Source organism: Pleurodeles waltl, chromosome 11 (genome assembly GCF_031143425.1).
Source record: "Pleurodeles waltl isolate 20211129_DDA chromosome 11, aPleWal1.hap1.20221129, whole genome shotgun sequence".
Lineage (NCBI taxonomy): Eukaryota > Metazoa > Chordata > Amphibia > Caudata > Salamandridae > Pleurodeles > Pleurodeles waltl.
This window is the reverse complement of record NC_090450.1, coordinates 691,126,486-691,152,930: the sequence shown is the minus strand read 5'-3', so window position 1 is coordinate 691,152,930 and position 26,445 is coordinate 691,126,486. Positions and strand designations below refer to the sequence as shown.

General features: G+C 46.2%; 1 protein-coding gene across 7 annotated transcripts in view; it reads right to left on the bottom strand.

Annotated features, from left to right (window-relative positions):
• Window positions 1-26,445, bottom strand: part of DUSP11 (dual specificity phosphatase 11) — a 117,169-nt gene that overhangs the window by 66,932 nt on the left and 23,792 nt on the right. For all 7 annotated transcript variants that reach the window (XM_069214223.1, XM_069214221.1, XM_069214217.1 and 4 more), the window contains exons 3-6: window positions 21,588-21,719; window positions 17,333-17,456; window positions 14,950-15,010; window positions 587-633 (exon numbers count right to left, since the gene is read on the bottom strand). In XM_069214223.1, the coding sequence (XP_069070324.1) occupies window positions 587-633; window positions 14,950-15,010; window positions 17,333-17,456; window positions 21,588-21,719 (364 nt within the window). The remainder of the gene's footprint in view (window positions 1-586; window positions 634-14,949; window positions 15,011-17,332; window positions 17,457-21,587; window positions 21,720-26,445) is intronic.

Below are 26,445 nucleotides of genomic sequence, written 5' to 3'. Positions count from 1 at the left end.
TTGTGATGCCCCAACAAACTGTTGCATGTGTTGTAAGTACTGCCTACAGAAAACAATGTGGAAGTCTACTTCTATGTTAAATTTGACTGGAGGTCTCAAAGCAGCTTTCTGGTAAAATGTCTAACATGGCATGCATGAACGAAGCTCACAAGATTAACAGCATACACTATACATGTATTACTGCCATCTTACATGAGGACTTAGAAAGTCAATTTTTTCTTTGGCAGTTGGAGTGTGTCCATTAAGAAAATGTGTTGCCGTTCACAATCAAATACTAAATGTTGCATGACACAATAAAAGCAAACATTTAGATCTTGGGAAAGCAAATCATCAAAATAAAAGTAGGCAATGGGTGGAGTAGTTTACATCTGAAGATCTTGCTAATCTGCTCACCCTATGCTACAGCCTCATGAAAAAACTGCCAGCCTCAAAATCATTAACTTCATCCATTGAAGGCTTTTATGTTCAGCTTTCAAAAACATCATAGGAATCTCTATCCTACTCTACAGCTCCCATCAGCTTATGCCCCAAGCACAAAGAAAAACAAGTTACAGAGAAAATTAAAAAGGAAAAGAAAAAGACTTACGTTCTATGGCCGCATTAGGATCCATGCCTTCAAGATCAATGAGATACCTGCAAATATCAACAAAATGGACAGTGAGTTAAGGAAGCTGGAAACTGTGCTCTGCTAGCCATAAATATACAATCTGTATTTACTGAGGCAGAACAAAGTTGCATCTAGTAATACCAAACGCTCGCCATCCTAAAAGTTTGAGCAGCTTATAAAACGCCTTCCCATGACAGGACCATGCTGAGCAGAAATTAATGTTTAAAAACACCTTCTACTGGAAATCTTGCGATGTAAGTCGCTCATTCCGCAGTTAGAGACCACCACTCACACCACACTGCTTAAAAGGATACTGCTAACTATATGATGGGCTCAGTTGGGCCTTTGTGAACAGTTCTTGGGAGAATGTAAGCAGCCCCCTGTCATTGCAGCACAAGTTTGCAACTCTCATTTTGAAATGTCTATTTTCACATTACCATTTTATCACAGAAGGGTGGTGTAGGAAGTTGGCTCTGTATGCACTATTTCAAAGTAAGGAATAGTATGCAGAGTCCAAGGGTTCCCCTTAGAGGTAAGATAGTGGCAAAAAGAGATAATACTAATGCTCTATTTTGTGGTAGTGTGGTCGAGCAGTAGGCTTATCAAAGGAGTAGTGTTAAGCATTTGTTGTACATACACACAGGCAATAAATGAGGAACACACACTCAGAAACAATTCCAGGCCAATAGGTTTTTTGTATAGAAAAATATATTTTCTTAGTTTATTTTAAGAACCACAGGTTCAAATTCTACATGTAATATCTCATTTGAAAGGTATTGCAGGTAAGTACTTTAGGAACTTCGAACAATCACAATAGCATATATACTTTTTACATAAAACACATATAGCTATTTTAAAAGTGGACACAGTGCAATTTTCACAGTTCCTAGGGGAGGTAAGTTATTGTTAGTTCTTGCAGGTAAGTAAACCACCTACGGGGTTCAAATTGGGGTCCAAGGTAGCCCACCGTTGGGGGTTCAGAGCAACCCCAAAGTCACCACACCAGCAGCTCAGGGCCGGTCAGGTGCAGAGTTCAAAGTGGTGCCCAAAACACATAGGCTTCAATGGAGAAGGGGGTGCCCCGGTTCCAGTCTGCCAGCAGGTAAGTACCTGCGTCTTCGGAGGGCAGACCAGGGGGGTTTTGTAGGGCACCAGGGGGGGGGGGGGGGGGGGGGGGGGAAACACAAGTCCACACAGAAAGTCCACCCTCAGCAGCGAGGGGGCGGCCGGGTTCAGTGTGCAATCAAGCGTCGGGTTTGTAATAGGAATCAATGGGAGACCAAGGGGTCTCTTCAGCGGTGCAGGCAGGCAAGGGGGGGGGCTCCTCGGGGTAGCCACCACCTGGGCAAGGGAGAGGGCCTCCTGGGGGTCACTCCTGCACTGGAGTTCCGATCCTTCAGGTTCTGGGGGCTGCGGGTGCAGGGTCTTTTCAAGGCGTCGGGATCTGGGAGTCAGGCAGTCGCGGTCAGGTGGAGCCTCGGGATTCCCTCTGCAGGCGTCGCTGTGGGGGTTCAGGGGGGACAACTTTGGTTACTCACAGTCTTGGAGTCGCCTGGGGGTCCTCCCTGTAGTGTTGTTTCTTCACCAGTCGAGTCGGGGTCGCCGGGTGCAGTGTTGCAAGTCTCACGCTTCTGGCGGTAATTGCAGGGGTCTTTAAAGTTTCTCCTCTGGAAACAAAGTTGCAGTCTTTGTTGAACAGGGCCGCTGTTCTCTGGAGTTTCTTGGTCCTTTTAGAGCAGGGCAGTCCTCTGAGGTTTCAGAGGTCGCTGGTCCTGGGGAAAGCGTCGCTGGAGCAGTTTTCTTCCGAAGGGGGGAGACAGGCCGGTAGAGCTGGGGCCAAGGCAGTTGGTGTCTCCGTCTTTTCTGCAGGGTTTTTCAGCTCAGCAGTCCTCTTCTTCTTAGGTTGCAGGAATCTGAGTTCGTAGGTTCAGGGGAGCCCTTAAATACTAAATTTAAGGGCGTGTTTAGGTCTGGGGGGTTAGTAGCCAATGGCTACTAGCCCCGAGGGTGGGTACACCCTCTTTGTGCCTCCTCCCAAGGGGAAGGGGTCACATTCCTATCCCTATTGGGGGAATCCTCCATCTGCAAGATGGAGGATTTCTAAAAGTTAGTCACCTCAGCTCAGGACACCTTAGGGGCTGTCCTGACTGGCCATTGACTCCTCCTTGTTATTCTCATTATTTCCTCCGGCCTTGCCGCCAAAAGTGGGGCCGTGGCCGGAGGGGGCGGGCAACTCCACTAGCTGGAGTGCCCTGTGGTGCTGGAACAAAGGGGGTGAGCCTTTGAGGCTCACCGCCAGGTGTCACAGCTCCTGCCTGGGGGAGGTGATAGCATCTCCACCCAGTGCAGGCTTTGTTACTAGCCACAGAGTGACAAAGGCACTCTCCCCATGTGGCCAGCAACATGTCTCGAGGGTGGCAGGCTGCTAAAACCAGTCAGCCTACACGGGTAGTTGGTTAAGGTTTCAGGGGGCACCTCTAAGGTGCCCTCTGGGGTGTATTTCACAATAAAATGTACACTGGCATCAGTGTGCATTTATTGTGTTGAGAAGTTTGATACCAAACTTCCCAGTTTTCAGTGTAGCTATTATGGTGCTGTGGAGTTCGTGATTGACAGACTCCCAGACCATATACTCTTATGGCTACCCTGCACTTACAATGTCTAAGGTTTGGCTTAGACACTGTAGGGGCACAGTGCTCATGCACTGGTGCCCTCACCTATGGTATAGTGCACCCTGCCTTAGGGCTGTAAGGCCTGCTAGAGGGGTGACTTATCTATACTGCATAGGCAGTGTGAGGTTGGCATGGCACCCTGAGGGGAGTGCCATGTCGACTTACTCGTTTTGTCCTCACCAGCACACACAAGCTGGCAAGCAGTGCGTCTGTGCTGAGTGAGGGGTCCCAAGGGTGGCATAAGATATGCTGCAGCCCTTAGAGACCTTCCCTGGCATCAGGGCCCTTGGTATCAGGGGTACCAGTTGCAAGGGACTTACATGGATGCCAGGGTGTGCCAATTGGGAAAACAAAAGTACAGGTTAGGGAAAGAACACTGGTGCTGGGGCCTGGTTAGCAGGCCTCAGCACACTTTCAATTCAAAACATAGCATCAGCAAAGGCAAAAAGTCAGGGGGTAACCATGCCAAGGAGGCATTTCCTTACAAACCCCCCCCCCCGCCCCCCCCCCCCCCCAAACGAAAGAGGATGAGACTAACCTTTCCCAAGAGAGTCTTCATTTTCTAAGTGGAAGAACCTGGAAAGGCCATCTGCATTGGCATGGGCAGTCCCAGGTCTGTGTTCCACTATAAAGTCTACTCCCTGTAGGGAGATGGACCACCTCAACAGTTTTGGATTTTCACCTTTCATTTGCATCAGCCATCTGAGAGGTCTGTGGTCAGTTTGAACTACAAAGTGAGTACCAAAGAGGTATGGTCTCAGCTTCTTCATGGACCAAACCACAGCAAAGGCCTCCCTCTCAATGGCACTCCAACGCTGCTCCCTGGGGAGTAACCTCCTGCTAATGAAAGCAACAGGCTGGTCAAGGCCATCTTCATTTGTTTGGGACAAAACTGCCCCTATCCCATGTTCAGAGGCATCTGTCTGCACAATGAACTGCTTAGAGTAATCTGGAGCTCTTAGAACTGGTGCTGTGCACATTGCTTGTTTCAGGGTGTCAAAGGCCTGTTGGCATTCTACAGTCCAGTTTACCTTCTTGGGCATTTTTTTGGAGGTGAGTTCTGTGAGGGCTGTCACTATGGATCCATATCCCTTCACAAACCTCCTGTAATACCCAGTCAAGCCAAGGAATGCCCTGACTTGAGTCTTGGTTTTTGGAGCTGCCCAGTCCAGAATAGTCTGGATCTTAGGCTGGAGTGGCTGAACTTGGCCTCCACCTATAAGGTGTCCCAAGTAAACCACAGTTCCCTGCCCTATCTGGCATTTGGATGCCTTGATAGAGAGGCCTGCTGATTGCAGAGCCTTCAAAACCTTCTTCAGGTGGACCAGGTGATCCTGCCAGCTGGAGCTAAAGACAGCAATATCATCAAGATAAGCTGCACTAAAGGACTCCAAATCAGCAAGGGCTTGATTCATCAACCTTTGGAAGGTAGCAGGGGCATTCTTTAAACCAAAGGGCATAACAGTAAACTGATAATGCCCATCAGGTGTGGAGAACGCTGTCTTTTCTTTTGCTCCAGGTGCCATTTTGATTTGCCAGTACCCTGCTGTTAGGTCAAAGGTACTTAAGAATTTGGCAGTACCTAATTTATCAATCAGTTCGTCAGCCCTAGGAATGGGATGGGCATCTGTCTTGGTGACAGAATTAAGTCCTCTGTAGTCCACACAAACCCTCATCTCTCTCTTTCCATCTTTGGTGTGAGGTTTGGGGACTAAGACCACTGGGCTAGCCCAGGGGCTGTCAGAGTGCTCAATTACTCCCAATCCCAGCATCTTGTGGACTTCCACCTTGATGCTTTCCTTAACTTGGTCAGACTGTCTGAAAATTGTGTTTTTGACAGGCATGCTGTCTCCTGTGTCCACATCATGGGTACACAGGTGTGTCTGACCAGGGGTTAGGGAAAAGAGCTCAGCAAACTGTTGCAGGACCTTCCTGCAGTCAGATTGCTGTTGGCCAGAGAGTGTGTCTGAATAGATCACTCCATCTACTGAACCATCTTTAGGGTTTGATGAGAGGAGATCAGGGAGAGGTTCACTCTCAGCTTCCTGATCCTCATCTGTTACCATCAACAGATTCACATCAGCCCTGTCATGGAAGAGATTAAGGCGGTTCACATGGATCACCCTCTTGGGGCTCCTGCTAGTTCCCAGGTCACACCAGGTAGGTGACCTGGCTCTACTTCTCTAGCACTGGGTAAGGGCCACTCCATCTGTCCTGGAGTGCCCTGGGAGCCACAGGCTCTAGAACCCAGACTTTCTGCCCTGGTTGAAATTCAACCAGTGCAGCCTTTTGGTCATACCAAAACTTCTGGAGCTGTTGGCTGGCCTCAAGGTTTTTACTTGCCTTTTCCATGTACTCTGCCATCCTTGAACGAAGGCCAAGTACATAGTCCACTATGTCTTGTTTAGGCTCATGAAGAGGTCTCTCCCAGCCTTCTTTCACAAGAGCTAGTGGTCCCCTTACAGGGTGGCCAAACAGAAGTTCAAAGGGTGAGAACCCTACTCCCTTCTGAGGCACCTCTCTGTAAGCGAAAAGCAGACATGGCAAGAGGACATCCCACCTCCTTTTGAGTTTTTCTGGGAGCCCCATGATCATGCCTTTTAATGTCTTGTTGAATCTCTCAACAAGGCCATTAGTTTGTGGATGATAGGGTGTAGTGAATTTATAAGTCACTCCACACTCATTCCACATGTGTTTCAGGTATGCTGACATGAAGTTGGTACCTCTGTCAGACACCACCTCCTTAGGGAAGCCCACTCTGGTAAAGATACCAATGAGAGCCTTGGCTACTGCAGGGGCAGTAGTCGACCTAAGGGGAATAGCTTCAGGATACCTAGTAGCATGATCCACTACTACTAGTATGTACATATTTCCTGAGGCTGTGGGAGGTTCAAGTGGACCCACTATGTCCACATCCACTCTTTCAAAGGGACCCCCACCACTGGAAGTGGAATGAGGGGGGCCTTTGGATGTCCACCTGTCTTACCACTGGCTTGACAGGTGGTACAGGAGACACAAAACTCCTTAACTTTCTGGGACATGTTGGGCCAGTAGAAGTGGTTGACTAGTCTCTCCCACGTCTTGGTTTGTCCCAAATGCCCAGCAAGGGGAATATCATGGGCTAAGGTCAGTATGAACTCTCTGAACGCCTGAGGCACTACCACTCTCCTAGTGGCACCAGGTTTGGGATCTCTTGCCTCAGTGTACAGGAGCCCATCTTCCCAATAGACCCTATGTGTTCCAGTTTTCTTGCCATTGGACTCTTCAGCAGCTTGCTGCCTAAGGCCTTCAAGAGAGGGACAGGTTTCTTGCCCCTTACACAACTGCTCCCTTGAGGGTCCCCCTGGGCCTAAGAGCTCAACCTGATAAGGTTCTAACTCCATAGGCTCAGTTCCCTCAGAGGGCAGAACTTCTTCCTGAGAAGAGAGGTTCTCTTTTTGTTGTTGTGTTGCAGCTGGTTTCCCAGTTGTCTTTCCTTTCCTCTTGGTAGGCTGGGCCCTTTTTCCAGACTCCAGCTCTACTTTTTCACCCTGAGCCTTGCACTGTGCCCTTGTCTTGACACACACCAGTTCAGGGATACCCAGCATGGCTGCATGGGTTTTCAGTTCTACCTCAGCCCATGCTGAGGACTCCAGGTCATTTCCAAGCAAACAGTCTACTGGGATATTTGAGGAGACCACCACCTTTTTCAGGCCATTGACCCCTCCCCACTCTAAAGTTACCATAGCCATGGGATGTACTTTAGTTTGATTGTGACTGGATAAGTTTGTCCAGCCAGGTATTGACCAGGGGAAACCAGTTTCTCTGTCACCATGGTGACACTGGCACCTGTATCCCTCAGGCCTTCTACACTTGTCCCATTAATTAAGAGCTGCTGCCTGTATTTTTGCATATTAGGAGGCCAGGCAGCCAGTGTGGCTAAATCCACCCCACCCTCAGAGACTAATGTAGCTTCAGTGTGACACCTGATTTGCTCTGGGCACACTGTTGATCCCACTTGGAGACTAGCCATTCTAGTGTTAGCTGGAGTGGAGTTGGAAGTGGTACTTTTCTTGGGACAGGCCTTGTCTCCAGTTTGGTGTCCAGGCTGATTACAGCTACGACACCAGGCCTTTTTGGGATCAAAGTTTTTACCCTTGTACCCAAAATTGTTTTGTGAAGAGGCTCTGGGCCCACCCTCCTGTGCAGGTTTTTGGGGGCCTGAAGAAGACTCTTTACTATTTTTGTTTTTGGATGTCTCAACACCTTTCCCCTGGGGAGGCTTTGTGACCCCTTTCTTTTGGTCACCCCCTGTGGAAGTCTTGGTCACCCTAGTCTTGACCCAATGGTCCGCCTTCTTTCCCAATTCTTGGGGAGAAATTGGTCATAGGTCTACCAGATGCTGATGCAGTTTATCATTTGAACAATTACTTAATAGGTGTTCTTTCACAAATAAATTGTACAGCCCATCATAATCATTTACACCACTGCCTTGAATCCAACCATCCAGTGTTTTCACGGAGTAGTCCACAAAATCAACCCAGGTCTGGCTCGAGGTTTTTTGAGCCCCCCTGAATCTAATTCTATACTTCTCAGTGGAGAATCCAAAGCCCTCAATCAGGGTACCCTTCATAAGGTCATAAGATTCTGCATCTTTTCCAGAGAGTGTGAGGAGTCTATCCCTACACTTTCCAGTGAACATTTCCCAAAGGAGAGCACCCCAGTGAGATCTGTTAACTTTTCTGGTTACACAAGCCCTCTCAAAAGCTGTGAACCATTTGGTGATGTCATCACCATCTTCATATTTAGTTACAATCCCTTTAGGGATTTTCAACATGTCAGGAGAATCTCTGACCCTATTTATGTTGCTGCCACCATTGATGGGACCTAGGCCCATCTCTTGTCTTTCCCTTTCTATGGCTAGGATCTGTCTTTCCAAAGCCAATCTTTTGGCCATCCTGGCTAGCAGGAGGTCCTCTTCACTGAGGCTATCCTCAGTGTTTCCAGAGGTGCTGGTCCCTCCTGTGAGGGAAGCAGCATCTCTGACTATCACAGTTGGAATCAGGGATTGAGGGTCCCTGGGTTCCCTAGTTAGTACTGGAAGGTGGGAATTCTCCTCCAGGTCACTAACATCCTCCTCTGGGTTGTCATCCTCAGAGGGGTTGGCTTTTTCAAACTCTGCCAAAAGCTCCTGGAGCTGTTGTTTGGAGGGTCTTAAACCAACTGGGATTTCCTTTATTTTGCAGAGAGACCTTAGCTCCCTCATTGGCTGGACACAAAGGAATTCAAAAGACTCAAAATCTAATACAACGAGAATTTTGGTGGCCAAAAATGAAAACTCAGATAAGACAATATGTGTCAACTTGTGACAAATGTCAAAGAGGGAAATCAAATAGAACAGCTTCACAAGGTCTGTTAAGACCTTTGCCCACTGCACCCGATGCCTGGCATACTGTTACTATGGATCTTATAGTGGACCTCCCTAGTAGCCAAGGTTTTAACACTATCCTAGTTTTTGTAGACACTTTCACTAAAATGGCGCATTTCATTCCTTTGAAAGAAATCCCTCGAGCCCCACAGGTTGCACAGTTGTTTACCCAACACATAGTACCCCATGGTATCCCAAAAATTCTAGTTTCAGACAGGGGGTCCCAATTTGTTTCTCGCTTTTGGAAGGCCTTTAGTGAAAGATTAGGAATTGATTCTCGTTACTCTACCAGTTACCATCCTGAAACCGATGGGCAAACAGAGAGAGTGAATCAAGAGTTAGAACAGTATTTAAGACTCAATTTATTCGATAAAGAGAAGGAATGGCCCGAGTTGATGTGGGCAGCTGAATTTGCTTACAATAATGCTGTTCATTCCACCACTGGGTTCACCCCCTTTTATCTGAACCATGGTAGACATCCTAATGTAATGTTGGGTAAAGAAGATGATTCAGTGCCTGCAGTATCAAATCAAATCAAATCAAATCATTAACATTTATAAAGCGCGCTACTCACCCGTGCGGGTCTCAAGGCGCTAGGGGGGAAATGGGGGGTTATCGCTGCTCGAACAGCCAAGTCTTTAGGAGTCTCCGGAAAGCGGAGTGGTCCTGGGTGGTCCTGAGGCTGGTGGGGAGGGAGTTCCAGGTCTTGGCCGCCAGGAAGGAGAAAGATCTCCCACCCGCCGTGGAGCGGCGGGTGCGAGGGACGGCAGCAAGTGCGAGGCCAGCGGAGCGGAGGGGGCGGGTGGGGACGTAGAAGCTGAGGCGTCTGTTGAGGTATTCCGGTCCCTTGTTGTGGAGGGCTTTGTGTGCGTGGGTGAGAAGACGGAAGGTGATCCTTTTGCTGACTGGGAGCCAATGCAGGTGTCTCAGGTGTGCGGAGATGTGGCTGTTGCGGGGTACGTCGAGGATGAGGCGGGCCGAGGCGTTTTGGATGCGTTGCAGGCGGTTTTGGAGTTTGGCGGTGGTCCCGGCGTAGATGGTGAGGGATTTGCAGACCACGTTAGTTAGGGCTAGAAAAAACATCATTCAAGCAAAAGACTCATATAAGACTCAGGCTGATAGAAAAAGAATTGAGAGCCCCATTGTAAGGAAATGCCTCCTTGGCATGGTTACCCCCGGACTTTTTGCCTTTGCTGATGCTATGTTTTGAATTGAAAGTGTGCTGAGGCCTGCTAACCAGGCCCCAGCACCAGTGTTCTTTCCCTAACCTGTACTTTTGATTCCACAATTGGCACACCCTGGCATCCAGGTAAGTCCCTTGTAACTGGTACCCCTGGTACCAAGGGCCCTGATGCCAGGGAAGGTCTCTAAGGGCTGCAACATATCTTATGCCACCCTGGGGACCCCTCACTCAGCACAGACACACTGCTTACCAGCTTGTGTGTGCTGGTGAGAACAAAACGAGTAAGTCGACATGGCACTCCCCTCAGGGTGCCATGCCAACCTCGTACTGCCTATGCAGTATAGATAAGTCACCCCTCTAGTAGGCCTTACAGCCCTAAGGCAGGGTGCACTATACCATAGGTGAGGGCACCAGTGCATGAGCACTGTGCCCCTACAGTGTCTAAGCCAAACCTTAGACATTGTAAGTGCAGGGTAGCCATAAGAGTATATGGTCTGGGAGTCTGTCAAACACTGACTCCACAGCACCATAATGGCTACACTGAAAACTGGGAAGTTTGGTATCAAACTTCTCAGCACAATAAATGCACACTGATGCCAGTGTACATTTTATTGTGAAATACACCCTAGAGGGCACCTTAGAGGTGCCCCCTGAAACCTTAACCGACTATCTGTGTAGGCTGACTGGTTCCAGCAGCCTGCCACAACCGAGACATGTTGCTGGCCCCATGGGGAGAGTGCCTTTGTCACTCTGTGGCTAGTAACAAAGCCTGCACTGGGTGGAGATGCTATCACCTCCCCCAGGCAGGAGCTGTAACACCTGGCGGTGAACCTCAAAGGCTCACTCCCTTTGTTCCAGCACCACAGGGCACTCCAGCTAGTGGAGTTGCCCGCCCCCTCCGGCCACGGCCCCACTTTTGGCGGCAAGGCCGGAGGAAATAATGAGAATAACAAGGAGGAGTCACTGGCCAGTCAGGACAGCCCCTAAGGTGTCCTGAGCTGAGGTGACTCTAACTTTTAGAAATCCTCCATCTTGCAGATGGAGGATTCCCCCAACAGGCATAGGAATGTGACCCCCTCCCCTTGGGAGGAGGCACAAAGAGGGTGTACCCACCCTCAGGGCTAGTAGCCATTGGCTACTAACCCCCCAGACCTAAACACGCCCTTAAATTTAGTATTTAAGGGCTCCCCTGAACCTAGGAACTCAGATTCCTGCAACCTAAGAAGAAGAGGACGGCTGAGCTGAAAAACCCTGCAGAGAAGACGGAGACACCAACTGCCTCGTCTCGAGTGTGGCAGGCTGCTAAAACTAGTCAGCCTACACGGGTAGTTGGTTAAGGTTTCAGGGGGCACCTCTAAGGTGCCCTCTAGGGTGTATTTTCACAATAAAATGTACACTGGCATCAGTGTGCATTTATTGTGCTGAGAAGTTTGATACCAAACTTCCCAGTTTTCAGTGTAGCCATTATGGTGCTGTGGAGTCCGTGTTTGACAGACTCCCAGACCATATACTCTTATGGCTACCCTGCACTTACAATGTCTAAGGTTTTGCTTAGACACTCGTAGGGGCACAGTGCTCATGCACTGGTGCCCTCACCTATGGTATAGTGCACCCTGCCTTAGGGCTGTAAGTCCTGATAGAGGGGTGACTTATCTATACTGCATAGGCAGTGTGAGGTTGGCATGGCACCCTGAGGGGAGTGCCATGTCGACTTACTCGTTTTGTTCTCACCAGCACACACAAGCTGGCAAGCAGTGTGTCTGTGCTGAGTGAGGGGTCCCCAGGGTGGCATAAGATATGCTGCAGCCCTTAGAGACCTTCCCTGGCATCAGGGCCCTTGGTACCAGGGGTACCAGTTACAAGGGACTTACCAGGATGCCAGGGTGTGCCAATTGTGAAAACAAAAGTACAGGTTAGGGAAAGAACACTGGTGCTGGGGCCTGGTTAGCAGGCCTCAGCACACTTTCAATTCAAAACATAGCATCAGCAAAGGCAAAAAGTCAGGGGGTAACCATGCCAAGGAGGCATTTCCTTACAGGAGGGGGATACCGTCAACCACAGTACATGCAACAGAATGCGAAGTTCTTTTTGGTTTCCTTTAAAATTAGAATTAAAATGTATGTGGCATACTAGTCTGGACAGTCACACCTCAGATCACCAGAAAAAAATCATCTTCATTTGATTATATACAACAAGTAAAATCTGCAAAAGAGAAAACCGGAGTAAGTTAAGACAGTGGTGGTGGTCTCTGCTCTAGGCCGCAGTGTCGGCGCTAACCACATTTCTCAGTCTCTAAAAATATCTCCCTTCTCCTTGCACTTAACACAGTTAATGTGCAAGGCTGCTTTACACTCACTCCGAGCCCGGACAGGCACCTAAGAAATAACATGAATTCCACTGCACATGTACGGGAGCCTTTCACATAGGGCTTACTGTTTTGCAGCCATTGATTTTCATACTAAATGTGCCCCAGCAATGACGTAGCCTTCAACAGGTGAAATTCTTTCCAACAGGACAATGCATGCTGAAGCCCCGTGCAATGAGCTCTTTCATATCGCTCGTCATATAAAATTTCCCGTTTTACAGTAGTCCATTCTAGATGTTGAAGTGAACACAGACAGCTCCTCAGTGGGTGTATTTTGGTACAATTGTTGGATGCCAGGGTTTTTGAAATATCCCTTAACACCTCTGAAACATGTACATTATTTAAGATGCTGAAACTCGTGGTTTATAATTAGGCTTCACGAAGAAGTACATCATCACCCTTTTTCACTAGTGAAAAATGCAGGACTGCATTTATTAATTATATTTGAGGTAGAAGCAGGGAGATATAACTCATTCATAGTCCATATTTGTAAGTAATTATTTCTCACACGTGTTTTAAAACTTTTAATGCACTGAACAAATGTGAGTAAACAGAGGCAACAGTAGTTTAATGTAATTTAAATGTAATGAAGTCATCTGTGCCTCTATCTAGAATTGTGAAGCAATGGCACAAAGCATTGCAGTGTTTCTATTCAATGTACAGCATTGGCTAATTTTTAGGATCTTGAGGAAGTATGTAAACACTATTTGGGATTGGCTGTGGGTGGCTCACTTGCAGTGGATTTTTGACTTCCTGAATGGCACAAGGGATGGGGAATTAGAAGGATACATGGAGTACAGTAGGTGCATGGTTTAGTAATTTATGATGGTTTCTCTGGGTAGGTCAAATGAGTGAGTGGAGAATGAGCCTCGCTAGGTGGGAAGATGCCAGGTGAAACTCTCCTTTGGCAGAGGTTCACTTAACCTCTGCCTGAAAATCAGCATTATCAGCATTATCAGCATTATCAGCAAATCAGCATTATCATACTGTTTACTGAGATTTTATCAGATTAACATTAGCTGTTGCCACGGTTAGCAATGCTACGGATCGAAAATTCTTGAACCTCCACCTTAGAAAAGGCTTCTCAGACTTAGCAATACATTCTCACAAGCAGCAACTAACTTAAGAGACAGTCAACCCATGACATTTCGCATAACAGTGTTTACTGCACAAAGTATATAAAAATAGTTAGGAATGCTCAAATAAACGTTGCTTTCAGCATTTGTAAGATTATTAAAATAATGAAAAAGGTGACAGTGTGCAAGAAGTATTTTTATCACAATTATGTTCATAATACTTCTAGTTAGTTAAAACAGAAATCTTAAAATGCATGTGATTTTATATTTGTTGCGCAGATGTATAGGAAGACCCAGGAGCTAGCAAATGTTACTGTGGTTTATTAAGACCGTCCTTAGTGGGCAGGTGTGCTTTCCCTACAGACTTTTGCTTATTTGTAGTTGGACGAGTTAGAAGGTCACTTGCATTTTTAATCAGGAACTGAAAGGAACCAGCACCATCTTAAATTATGACTGGCTGATACACAAATAAGAGTGAGAGTCCTAGATTTTTGTGGACTATTGTCAGTTTAATAATATCACTAATTACCAACATAGGAAAAGCACCAGGATTACAGAAGGGTGGATCTCATGTTACTTTTATCTTGTGCTGTTAGGATTTTGGCAAAGAAACATACTTCTATGGTTGGATTTCTAGTTTTTACGCATTACATGTATAAATTTGACCTTTTGAGCCATTTGTAATGAAAAGTATTGAACATCCAGATTTTCAATACTTTTTGCAAGCTTAATATTTTGAGCTTTTAATGATTTTTAAATTCAACTTTTTTTCTTTTTAATTGGAATAGCCTGAGATGAATCAATTAGACAGTGACAGTCAGTGGCCAATCATTCTAGAGTATTGGCTGAAGTCACAGGGGAGCAAATTAATGTAGCACTGATACCCCGTGTTTAGTCAGAATGTATTAATAGAGAAGACACTATAAACCAAATAGCGAGAGGATGGCAGAGGTTCCGATATGAACCAGTGCAACCATGGCAGAGCGATCTGTCATTTTATATGACATAGCTATAGTTGGGGAGGAGGGGTGGGGGGTCACAGCTGAAAACATTCATAACCAAGAGGGGCTTATGTTGTAATGGGGGATCTTCTAAATGAAGAGACAGAATTAACAGAATGGAGTATAAATATGCATTTGTAAATAATTTTGGAGACTGATTCCAAGGAAAAGACACCTGTGGCTGCTGGGCTCATCCACATCTACAGATGAGACAAGGCAAAAGGAGACCACAAACAAATAGTTATATGATGCAGATCTACAGTATTAAGGAACTTCACTATAAAAAAAAAAAAAAAAAAAAAAAAAAAAAAAAAAAAACACACACACACACACACACACACACACACACACACCCCACACACACACCCCACACACACACCCCACACACACACCCCACACACACCCACCCGAGAGGAAGGGGGATTAAAAGTGTACAAAGAACGTAAAAACACTGGAAGGAATATCCTGCACCTTGAAAAGTAGAAAGCCAGTATAAACGATCACACTACATCAACAGGGTGACATTAACTAGTGATTCTTTTGAACCAATTAACATGCAGTGTGACACTCACACAACATCATGATATGACACCACTCATCACGCAGCTCACACCCCCCGCCCCCCACAAGTAACTTACCTGCACACAAGGTAGCCAGTCCTGTTTAAGCCGTGGGTACAGTGAACACCGATGAGCTTATCTGCAAACCATAAGTACCAAATATTAAAGAGATGAGGAGACTCCCAGCCACCCGAGTAGAGAGCCTAAAAACCACCTGAGGAAAACTTTATTACTCTTGGTCTTGCTCTTCGTGCTGAGTATGCTTGAACAAGGAGATGGTCCAAAGGAGGTCCCCTTAGGTCTCCTCATAACGCCTTCGTCTCTGTCTCTATCAGAGTTGCTCTATGTTTGCTCATGGACCACTACTAATTCCATGTCTCTCAGAGTTTGCCACCCCTATCAGGAAACACAGTGAAAGTGCTGCTGATAGCAAGCAGCAGTCCAAATTACAATGTTTACATGGTGACTCTTAATTTCCCACTACAACCAGATAAAGAAGTGTAATGAATACAGGGAAAAATACTAAGACTTTCTTCAGTTACATCTTTGTAAGAGCAGCAGACATGCAACTAGGTGGTAAAACAATGTTGAAAACAGCAGAGGCCAAAAAAGTTACCCACAATTGAAGCCCACAAACCACCCCAAATCACCTATCATAATGTGCACACTTTCATCCATGTACAGATACACAATGCCGAAACCAAATGTTAAGTGTGATAATGAATTCAAAAGTTCATTAGCTTTATTTGTTGCCTGGTGACTCATGAAGGAGGGACATGATAAAGCCTACAATCCTTAGCCATTCTTTATTACGCATAAACATGCTGATTTTTTTTTTTTTTATATATGAATTTGCTACTTTGTTTACCATATTGTGTCAAACATCTCAAATTACTCTTTCTTGGATTTGATGTTAATGTTTTCATTAGCATTAGGATCCTTGAACAGGATACAGCTCTCTATCTGATTGATTGCCACCTGCCAAAACGTTTTTATTTAATAGTCCTTTGCTCAAACTTCAATGTCATACTTTTAGCAATCTAGTCGTAATCACTATTGTAGATGCTGCTTTCAGCACACAGAATTCTGCCTAAGAGATACAGTCAATGGTCTGTCTTGATGGCACTTGTGTGAATGGAGCTGATGGAAGTCTCTTCGGTAAAAGACTGTGTTAACCATATTATTAGCAATACCAATATGAAGATCTAAAAATTCGATGAATTCTAGGGTTTCAGAATGGTGACATTGTAGTTCAAATTATCTATGTATTCTTGAAGTTGATGTATGTGGACTAAGCATGCTGCAGCAGTATAGTGCTGTTTTGATTAATTTGCAGGATCTACTAGTTTCTCTGCCACAAGGTACTATCTTATATATCAAATATGTTTTACCAATGAAGTTTCTGTTGCTCTTCTCAGACTTAGCTGCCCTCTTCTCTGTATTCCTAGCCACTGTAGTAGCTTATCATAATTAAGGGACACAACGGTCTTCTGGTTAGTGCTGCAACTCAACCACGATGTGAATGTTGAGTGTTGTACACCAAAGATAGCTTTGTCACTCTCCTAGCTCTTCTACCCTTTACTAGGCCTGAAGGGACCCAGTGTTTGGGTACTGAGCATGGGTTTCAGAAGTCAGACATTTTACCGGCCATATACATCTATTGCCTTCCCGAAAGATCCGGTCATCCTCGATGGGCATACTGAATGATGTGCAATAATGCTCAATTCAGTACTAGTATTTCTGTCTTAAACAGTACTGATGTAGGCTCAGTTACATATCTCAGATTCTGCTGCCTTCCTCAGTCCCAGACCTCTGTTTTTCTAAATGATACTTTTGCTAAAGGACTGTGTGCTTCTACATCCCTTCCTATAGAGGAGGAGAGGGAAAGAGGGTCGGGTGGGGAGAGTGGGAAACGGGACGGTGACAACAGTGTGTGAGTTAATGTACACATTTGTGAGTGAGTGAGAGAGAGTAACATGTTGTAATGTTAACTCCATTACAGTTTTCTGATTTGCTGCCAAGTGCTTACCGAACATGCTGTATTAACCCAGGTTTGTGATTTAGCTCCCCAGAACTACTGTCATTCTCAGATAGAGTGATCCTGTGAAGGTGTTGAACATGACTTACTAAAGCCAGCTCTTCTACACTCTTTAGCTTCGCTGCCTTAACTGTGCCTAAATCAGACTTTACATATGTGGAACGTGATCAACTCCTGTTGGAGTTACATTATGACCTCCCTGACTGCTGTGCATAACATGAGTTCTAAAACAAAAAACTATCAAATAAGGGCAATGTAGATGGTGCAAGTGGTTACAGAGAATACCAAGTAGTATGAGGGGATTATAACAGGTCTAAGACTGTGGCAGGAAATCACTCAACCAGTAAAAACAAGAGAATACTTGTTAAGGTACATTGGGCAATGCAAACAAAATAAAAACCAAAATACCCAAAAATGACTCACCATTGCCTGTATTTTCACTGAGAAATTGTGTCACAATACTTTTGAACTGTTGAATAGTTTGGGCATCTGGGATTGCGTGACCAGCTGTATAAATCTTTGAGTAAGCCATGGTTTTTGGCAGTGCCTATGGAACAAAAAGGTAACAGAATCCATTGGTCAGTCACACACCACCATAAAACCATCAGTTGAAATGACTACCCGACTGCTTGGGATTATAGGTTTAATGCAAGAAATAACATCAGCGAAGGGACAGTGCTGCATATGTCAATTGTACAAAGTCAATGTACATCCTGGAAATCTGATATTCTTTTCACACTAGTCCAATTGTCACATACTTCGAATGTAGTGCTTACATGGCTTTGGGGCAAGAAATTTAACAGATACAGCCTAAACTTCCCAACACGAAGGATGGCATAAATCTGCTCAACTTGGGCCAGATGTACATAAGCCCTTTTTGAAGGCGCAAAGCTTGTAATTCGCAAAACTGTAGGATTTGCAACTGAAAAAGGCAGCTGCAGAACTGAGATTCGCAATCGGGCTTTTGCAAAGCTTTCTGATTCAGAAATAGGAGAGGGAGCATACTCTCCACTCCCCCCTCATCCCCACTTGTGATTCAGAAAAGAAAGTACTAATGGTTTCTTACTGCAACTTCAGTTTACAAACCATTGAACAGTTACTGATGTGCTGTTAAAATATATATATTTTTTTGTCTTTTTCAGGTCTCCATGCTTGCACTGGTAGCCAACCACAGAGGGACGCAAATAATAATGCATAAGCAGGTTGTTCGTTTGCAGGGTGTCCCAAAACAATCAGCAATGCAGCCCATCAATACATCGGTCATATTACAATTACATTTGAATTTGTAAACCAGTTGGTGTGCAAACTGCACATTTGTTCTATCTCCCACTGGGTTGTTTATGTAGTTTCTGAGTAGGATTGCTTTGTACTTGAATGTGGCACAAAACTGTACAGACTCACAACCTGCAAATCTACCTATGTGTATATGAAACACTTTAATTCAAAAGAGGTGACAATAAAGCTTCTACCCCCTATTATATCGGATATCATTTGAACCTCTAGATCAATAAGTAGGAGGCTTAAGGAGGTAAACTATACTTTGCAGCCTACATCCAGCCATTCTCCTTATAAACCATGTCATTCCTTGTTTGGTTGAATGTTCCACTGGTAAAGCTTTAAGGCTTACGAGGTCATTTGTGGGGGCGCTGCAAAGGGAGCTCCCAAACACCCTTTAAGACAGGCATAATTGTAGGGCTTTCCCAGTGTCACTGAAATTTCACTAGTTTTTGTCACGTTGTTGCCTACCTGGATTCGGTGCCACTGCCTTTTGATCCCCTTCTCATTCATTTCCAAGTTGTTTCAGTCACTTTCTTAGTTGCACCCTCAAGACATTAAATGGTCGTCTTTTGACCACTGCCTTGGAGTGCATGGGCTGCAACCTTCGTGTGCACAAGCAGAGGGAGCACATGTCAGTCCGTGCTTTGGTACCGTAATATCCACTTGCTAACCAATTAAATCTGTTTTTATAGAAATACTATAGTTTTCATGAAAGACTACAGTACTTGGCTCTTAATGCTTCCGAAAGCAAATGTGTGTTCTTCAAACAAAGAAAATCTGATGTTTATCCAGGCCACATATATCAGCAATGGTAAACCTTGCTCTAGGGGCTATGGTGAAAACCTATAAACTTTCAGTGCATCCTTCAGTCATAGGAGCAAAGAAATCCGACAACAAGGTATAGGTAAAAGGTTTGAGTTTGTTTCACCATTTGCTGCACAATCATGCCCGAAGCATGCTCAATCCACTAGTTACAATAATAGAAGATGAACTGTAATTGTTTAATCAGACTTAAAACAGAATCCGATATCGGAAAACAACATACTGCAGCTTCAGGCCAATTGATGGGAACTATTTAGACCTCTAAGGGCTTCTCTTCTTACTACAAAAATTGACATGACGACTGAAATTATACAGAGAACACTGCAGCTACATAAAGAATACTTCACTTACATGTTGCCACATGTAGGACGATATATTGCATGGATGGGCAGAGTTTGATATGAGTGAAAAGGACTGTGGATGGTGATGTTCTATTTAAAAGGTGCAGCAGGAACAGTACAGGTGAGAAATCAATCATGGCAAGTGAAAGGGGTGCACAGTTTGTAGGGTAAGACAAATGCACTGAGAAAGTAACAGGATGAATGGAAGCTGAAAAGCAAATATTGCTGCAGTCCAGGCTAAGTGAAAGTAGCAAAAAGCATTGGCTAAGTCAACAGGTGGAGCCTATACAAGAGCTAACAGATTAGCATTATGTTTTTGCCACGCTGTACACCAGTGTGGCTGCTGTTCAGCATGGCTAAATCACAGTGGCATGAAGTATTAAAATGGAGTAGGAGGGGAGCAGAGTTCAGTGGTAGTGCTGTAGAGTGCAGTGTCGTGAATTGAATTGAAGTAGAGTGGGGTGGAGTGACTTGAAGTGAACAGAATTTGACCAGCTTGGGGTAGGTGAACTGAACTGGATTCGACTGGATTGGTGTGGGTGAAGTGAACTGGATTGGAGTGATTCCGTTGGGATGGGTGGGGCAGACTGTTTTGGATTGGGGTGGGGGAGACTGTTTTGGATTGGAGTGGGGCAGACTGTTTTGGAGTGGAGTGGGGCAGAAATGTGGAAAATTGTTTTGGATTCAGTAGGGCAGACTGATTTTAATTAACGTGGGGCAGATTAGAGGAGACAAATTGTTTTGGATTGAAGTGGGGCAGATTGGAGTTTGGACAGATGTTTTGGATTGGAGTGGGGCAGACCGAGGGCGGATTGGAGTTGGATTGACAGAGCTGGAGTCTGGTGAGGTTGACTGAATTGGAGCGAGGCAGATTGTTTTATATTGGAGTGTGGAAGACTATAATGAGGAAGACTGTTTTGGATTGAATCAGGCAGATTAAAGTGGGGCAGATTGGTGGGAACTGGAGTGAGGGAGATTGTTTTGGATTGGCGTGGGGCAGACTGTTTTGGATTAGTGTGGGCCAGATTGTTTTGGATTGGAGTGGGATAGATAGTTTGGGACTTGACTGGAGTAGGATTGTATTGGGGCAGACTGCTTTGGATTGCAGTGTGGTGGGTGGATTGGAGTGGGGTAGAGTGGACTGGATATAAGTTGGGTGGCCTGAATTGGAGTGGCGCAGATTTGTTCAGACTGGAGTGCGTGGATTGCTTTAGATAGGAGTGGGGCAGACTGTTTTGGATTGGAGTGGGGTTGACTGAGGCGGAGTGGGGTGGACTGGTATGGATTGGAGTGGGCCGGATTGGTGTGTACTGTAAGAGTATGTGTTAAAGCATTATTTAGGAAATTCTGCATAAGATAGAAACAATGTTGCCTTGCAATATTTAGAACAGGATAATTGTCATCTTTTGTGAACAGCGCCCACCAGCAAAAACAAAACAGGAGTGCAATGTGAGAAAAGGAGACTTGGCAAAATAAAAGAAAAAAGTTAACTATAGAAAATACAACTTTGCATTTTTGTTTGTCCTGTGGGGCATGTTTTTGCCAGTTACATGCCTTCTGTCTACACGGCCCTACAAGTTAAAATGAAGTATCTCAATTACATCGGGAGCAGAGGATGGGCACTTCTTATGTTGAATCAATCAGTGATTGGTCCTTGCTCCACAGATAGGAACAGAAATTATGCATGGCCTGTAGTGACGAATTACGGGGCTTTAAAGATAAGTGCCACAAAAGGCAACAAAATGTAATCAATGGATGGGCTACCTTTGTAGTTAACAACAGAGACTAGCAAGCAAGACGCATGCACTAGTGCCTGCTCTTGCAGACTCGACCCTAAAAAGGAATAACAATAGGCAGATGGCTTTCCAGTTTTATAATGCAATGGTTCAGTAAATGATTCTTTCTTTAAACAGTGAACAATATTTAAGAATGAAGCTTTTAAAGAGCTACGAGTGGCTTGAAAGGCAAATTGTAATATCAGAGCTGAATGTCTAACCCTGCCACACCCCGGCAAAGAAGAGGAACTGAGATGCAACTATGTTCACCCTGCATTCCTTTCTTTAAACCACGGGGGCGCAAACAGAACATTGCGGCTCAAAGGAAGCAATCTAAGAAGCAGGCATTTAACATTTTTGAGGGAGTGAGCAGTGAGGGCAATTCAAGCCAACATTCCCAATGGGGAGACCTAAATTCTGCAGGTGACATCTCCACTGATGCATTCCTCCCAAAATACTCACCACAGGATTATAGTAGCGTGTCGTGCAAGTTAAATCAATTATCATCCCAAGCTCTTCACTCTGCTCCTTAACCTTTCTTACAAGGTCCACAGGCGAAAAGCGCTGCTTTGGACTCAGCTTTGAATCAAAAACCTGGTTAAAAAAAAAAAACAAAAAAAAAACACAGTAGGTTAATTACATTTATTTGTCTTAAAATGAAAAAAGAGCAAAACAGCTACATATTTTCAGAATGTAAGAATCCCCTTATACCAACTATAAAACCAGTCTTTCAAAAACTCATTGTAGGAAGTTGGCTCTGTATGCACTATTTCAAAGTAAGGAATAGTATGCACAGAGTCCAAGGGTTCCCCTTAGAGGTAAGATAGTGGCAAAAAGAGATAATACTAATTCTCTATTTTGTGGTAGTGTGGTCGAGCAGTAGGCTTATCAAAGGAGTAGTGTTAAGCATTTGTTGTACATACACACAGGCAATAAATGAGGAACACACACTCAGAGACAATTCCAGGCCAATAGGTTTTGTTATAGAAAAATATATTTTCTTAGTTTATTTTAAGAACCACAGGTTCAAATTCTACATGTAATATCTCATTTGAAAGGTATTGCAGGTAAGTACTTCAGGAACTTTGAATAATCACAATATCATATATACTTTTTACATAAACCACATTTAGCTGTTTTAAAAGGGGACACAGTGCAATTTTCACAGTTCCTAGGGGAGGTAAAGTAATGTTAGTTCTTGCAGGTAAGTAAACCACCTACGGGGTTCCAATTGGGGTCCAAGGTAGCCCACCGTTGGGGGTTCAGAGCAACCCCAAAGTCACCACACCAGCAGCTCAGGGCCGGTCAGGTGCAGAGTTCAAAGTGGTGCCCAAAACATATAGGCTTCAATGGAGAAAGGGGTGCCCCGGTTCCAGTCTGCCAGCAGGTAAGTACCCGCGTCTTCGGAGGGCAGACCAGGGGGGTTTTGTAGGGCACCGGGGGGGGACACAAGCTCACACAAAAAGTACACCCTCAGCGGCACTGGGGCGGCCGGGTGCAGTGTGCAAACACGCGTCGGGTTTTCAATAGGAGTCAATGAGAGACCAAGGGGTCTCTTCAACGAGGCAGGCAGGCAAGGGGGGGGGCTCCTCGGGGTAGCCACCACCTGGGCAAGGGAGAGGGCCTCCTGGGGGTCACTCCTGCACTGAAGTTCCGATCCTTCAGGTGCTGGGGGCTGCGGGTGCAGGGTCTTTTCCAGCCGTCGGGTTTTTAGAGTCAGGCAGTCGCGGTCAGGGGGAGCCTCGGGATTCCCTCTGCAGGCGTCGCTGTGGGGGCTCAGGGGGGACAACTTTGGTTACTCACAGTCTCGGAGTCGCCGGAGGGTCCTCCCTGAGGTGTTGGTTCTCCACAAGTCAAGTCGGGGTCGCCGGGTGCAGTGTTGAAAGTCTCACGCTTCTTGCGGGGATTGCAGGGGTCTTTAAATCTGCTCCTCTGTAACAAAGTTGCAGTCTTTTTGGAACAGGGCCGCTGTCCTCGGGAGTTTCTTGTTCCTCTTGAAGCAGGGCAGTCCTCTGAGGATTCAGAGGTCGCTGGTCCTGGGGAAAGCATCGCTGGAGCAGGTTTCTTTAGAAGGCAGGAGACAGGCCGGTAGGACTGGGCCAAAGCAGTTGGTGTCTTCTTTCTTCTTATGCAGGGGTTTTTCAGCTCAGCAGTCCTCTTCTTCTGTAAGTTGCAGGAATCTAAATTCCTAGGTTCAGGGAAGCCCTTAAATACTAAATTTAAGGGCGTGTTTAGGTCTGGGGGTTAGTAGCCAATGGCTACTAGCCCTGAGGGTGGGTACACCCTCTTTGTGCCTCCTCCCAAGGGGAGGGGGTCACAATCCTATCCCTATTGGGGGAATCCTCCATCTGCAAGATGGAGGATTTCTAAAAGTTAGAGTCACTTCAGCTCAGGACACCTTAGGGGCTGCCCTGACTGGCCAGTGACTCCTCCTTGTTTTTCTCATTATCTCCTCCGGCCTTGCCGCCAAAAGTGGGGCCGTGGCCGGAGGGGGCGGGCAACTCCACTAGCTGGAATGCCCTGTGGCGCTGGAACAAAGGGGGTGAGCCTTTGAGGCTCAACGCCAGGTGTTTTAGCTCCTGCAAGGGGGAGGTGATAGCATCTCCACCCAGTGCAGGCTTTGTTACTAGCCACAGAGTGACAAAGGCACTCTCCCCATGTGGCCAGCAACATGTCTCGAGTGTGGCAGGCTGCTAAAACCAGTCAGCCTACACAGGTAGTTGGTTAAGGTTTCAGGGGGCACCTCTAAGGTGCCCTCTGGGGTGTATTTCACAATAAAATGTACACTGGCATCAGTGTGCATTTATTGTGCTGAGAAGTTTGATACCAAACTTCCCAGTTTTCATTATGGTGCTGTGGAGTTCGTGTTTGACAGACTCCCAGACTATATACTCTTATGGCTACCCTGCACTTCCAATGTCTAAGGTTTTGTTTAGACACTGTAGGGGCACAGTGCTCATGCACTGGTGCCCTCACCTATGGTATAGTGCACCCTGCCTTAGGGCTGTAAGGCCTGCTAGAGGGGTGACTTATCTATACTGCATAGGCAGTGTGAGGTTGGCATGGCACCCTGAGGGGAGTGCCATGTCGACTTACTCGTTTTGTCCTCACCAGCACACACAAGCTGGCAAGCAGTGTGTCTGTGCTGAGTGAGGGGTCCCCAGGGTGTCATAATATATGCTGCAGCCCTTAGAGACCTTCCCTGGCATCAGGGCCCTTGGTACCAGGGGTACCAGTTACAAGGGACTTACCTGGATGCCAGGGTGTGCCAATTGTGTAAAACAAAAGTACAGGTTAGGGAAAGAGCACTGGTACTGGGGCCTGGTTAGCAGGCCTCAGCACACTTTCAAATCAAAACATAGCATCAGCAAAGGCAAAAAGTCAGGGGGTAACCATGCCAAGGAGGCATTTCCTTACACTCATTTTCTGAGGTAAATTTTAAAACGTTAGAAAATATTCATACTTGCCTTCAAATCAGCTGGTGCAGTTTGCATTACTGTTAACTAACTCACTTTCAAGAGGGCAACCTTCAAGCAGACCTGTGTTTTAGGACAATACTAAGCATGCAGGGAGTTGAGCTTTGCGTTTCCAATTGTACGTATAAGTCCACAATAAGCCTTAAACGAATAGTAGTTGACTGAAATCCCAGAGCTAGATAGCTGAAAGTCACCCTAATTATATGGGCCCACCCAGAAGCTATAAGAATCAGTTTTCCCGGCTATATTCCCAGTAGCCCGAAAGTGAAATCCCCCTTTTGGTCTTGCAAAAGGTCATGTAGAAACAAAATCTTTGTGTGCTGTCTCACAGAAGTACAAATAGAATTAGGCTAGATGGTAAGCGTGCTTACCATTCAACTTTTGTGCAATTAGACACTTGCTAGCAGGGTTGTGCTATGAAGAGTGTAAGGAAATGCCTCCTTGGCATGGTTGCCCCCTGACTTTTTGCCTTTGCTGATGCTATGTTTACAATTGAAAGTGTGCTGAGGCCTGCTAACCAGGCCCCAGCACCAGTGTTCTTTCCCTAACCTGTACTTTTGTATCCACAATTGGCAGACCCTGGCATCCAGATAAGTCCCTTGTAACTGGTACTTCTAGTACCAAGGGCCCTGATGCCAAGGAAGATCTCTAAGGGCTGCAGCATGTCTTATGCCACCCTGGAGACCTCTCACTCAGCACAGACACACTGCTTGCCAGCTTGTGTGTGCTAGTGAGGACCAAACGAGTAAGTCGACATGGCACTCCCCTCAGGGTGCCATGCCAGCCTCTCACTGCCTATGCAGTATAGGTAAGACACCCCTCTAGCAGGCCTTACAGCCCTAAGGCAGGGTGCACTATACCATAGGTGAGGGTACCAGTGCATGAGCATGGTACCCCTACAGTGTCTAAACAAAACCTTAGACATTGTAAGTGCAGGGTAGCCATAAGAGTATATGGTCTGGGAGTCTGTCAAACACGAACTCCACAACACCATAATGGCTACACTGAAAACTGGGAAGTTTGGTATCAAACTTCTCAGCACAATAAATGCACACTGATGCCAGTGTACATTTTATTGTAAAATACACCACAGAGGGCACCTTAGAGGTGCCCCCTGAAACTTAACCGACTGTCTGTGTAGGCTGACTAGTTCCAGCAGCCTGCCACACCAGAGACATGTTGCTGGCCCCATGGGGAGAGTGCCTTTGTCACTCTGAGGCCAGTAACAAAGCCTGCACTGGGTGGAGATGCTAACACCTCCCCCAGGCAGGAGCTGTGACACCTGGCGGTGAGCCTCAAAGGCTCACCCCTTTGTCACAGCCCAGCAGGGCACTCCAGCTTAGTGGAGTTGCCCGCCCCCTCCGGCCACGGCCCCCACTTTTGGCGGCAAGGCTGGAGGGAACAAAGAAAGCAACAAGGAGGAGTCACTGGCCAGTCAGGACAGCCCCTAAGGTGTCCTGAGCTGAGGTGACTCTGACTTTTAGAAATCCTCCATCTTGCAGATGGAGGATTCCCCCAATAGGGTTAGGATTGTGACCCCCTCCCCTTGGGAGGAGGCACAAAGAGGGTGTACCCACCCTCAGGGCTAGTAGCCATTGGCTACTAACCCCCCAGACCTAAACACGCCCTTAAATTTAGTATTTAAGGGCTACCCTGAACCCTAGAAAATTAGATTCCTGCAACTACAAGAAGAAGGACTGCCTAGCTGAAAAACCCCTGCAGAGGAAGACCAGAAGACGACAACTGCCTTGGCTCCAGAAACTCACCGGCCTGTCTCCTGCCTTCCAAAGATCCTGCTCCAGCGACGCCTTCCAAAGGGACCAGCGACCTCGACATCCTCTGAG